Source organism: Cyprinodon variegatus, unplaced genomic scaffold (assembly GCF_000732505.1).
Source record: "Cyprinodon variegatus isolate N-32 unplaced genomic scaffold, C_variegatus-1.0 Scaffold13, whole genome shotgun sequence".
NCBI classification, from domain to species: Eukaryota; Metazoa; Chordata; class Actinopteri; order Cyprinodontiformes; family Cyprinodontidae; genus Cyprinodon; species Cyprinodon variegatus.
Genome location: NW_015150466.1, coordinates 2,491,010 through 2,492,480, shown reverse-complemented (window position 1 = coordinate 2,492,480; position 1,471 = coordinate 2,491,010). Strand labels below are relative to the sequence as shown.

Sequence of the window (1,471 nt, the reverse complement as noted above, 5' to 3'; positions counted from 1 at the left end):
GCTGCTGCCGCTGAGCTCCCTGCTGAATCTACAGTCTCTGGACCCAACCGGTTCCCCCTCTCTCAAAGGATCTGCCAGAACCTCATCTAGGTACATTCTGAATTAACACACTCCACAAGCCATCTCGCTGCCTAGCTAATCAAACTATCCATCTCTGCAGATGTCAGTGATTCCAGTCCCGGACCTGTACCAGAACCAGTTCATAATTACTCTGTATGTTTTTCAATAAACTCTGTTAAACTTTTACTCAGCTTCCTGTAGTGTTCTGCATGTGGGTTCAGCCTCTTAAGCCTATCATGACACAGATGACCCGGTTTATACCCACCTCCATCCCCTCCTCCACCATCGTAGCTAAAGCTTCATCAGAGTTTCATTCCTCCTGGACTCCTACTGCATTCCCTGTTTTATCTCAACCGGTCTGGCAGAAGGCCGCCATGTTAAGCCTGGTTCTGCCAGAGGTTTCTTCCCAATGGGGAGTTTTTCCTCTCCACTGTCGCTTCATGCTTGCTCATCATGACCAGGTTCATGCAACCGGCGTTATCCCAGTTGGACTTCCATCTTCCAGGTCCCTGAGTGAACCTCTTACTATCAGCTCATTCAGTCTATAGACTGACCTTCATCCATCTCCACTCCACCACCAGTTTCAGGCCTGGGGCGATACATCCCTATTCTTTACTCCTGCTCATGCATATCAAAGCAAAATTCAGCTCTATGTTTCCTGCCGAGGTCTGAGCGCCAAAGATTAAAGTAATTGTATCAATATTTCCTTCTAATTGTTGTTTCTTTCTGTGTGAGTTTTTCAGATTAAATTGTTTTTTTTTGTTGTTTTTTGTACACGACTAAAGGGACAAACGCCCGTCGAGGTAGTTTAAAGTTTAGTTTTCATACAAAACTAAAGGGATAAACTTAAATCTGACGTCTTGTGCATAGGTATTGACTATAAGTATGCTGGTTTAACAGAACACCGGTCCATTTAGCATTTACTTTCAGGATGAACCGGGACACAGGTTTTACTCACTGAAGCCATTAAGGTCCGGGCTGGAGGTGGAGAAAGGGTCGTCTTTGTGCAGGGTGCTCACTTTGGTGGTGCTCTTATCAGCAGTGGTGACCGGACCCATCTCCCTCTGCTGGGTGGAGCTACTCGCAGTTTCCTTCTGCTTTTTGGCCAACTTCCTACGAACCAAACAGACATGGAGAAGAAATCTAAACGCAGGCATGAGCACGAGTCTGAAAATAACAAAAGCAGTAATAAGCATCTACATATTAACACACGGAGAAGTACGTTTTGATGAGAAGTGAAATGGTGAATGTAAGGATGAAGGTTAGAATTTCTGCTTTGCATATGTAAAAAAAAAATATGACAAAATTTGGTGAATAGTTGTAGAAATGTTATGTTTTTTTTTGGTTGGTAATTTAAAGGAAAAGTCTGCTGGTCACATTCAGAATACAAACTTCTGAAAGTACTTTAAGT

The 1,471-nt window shown here is 43.4% G+C and overlaps 1 protein-coding gene across 1 annotated transcript in view; it reads right to left on the bottom strand.

Annotated features, from left to right (window-relative positions):
- LOC107089818 (receptor-type tyrosine-protein phosphatase T-like) overlaps positions 1 to 1,471 on the bottom strand; it is a 309,070-nt gene that overhangs the window by 107,873 nt on the left and 199,726 nt on the right. The window contains exon 12 of the mRNA XM_015382802.1: positions 1,019 to 1,173. Within this exon, the coding sequence (XP_015238288.1) occupies positions 1,019 to 1,173 (155 nt within the window). The remainder of the gene's footprint in view (positions 1 to 1,018; positions 1,174 to 1,471) is intronic.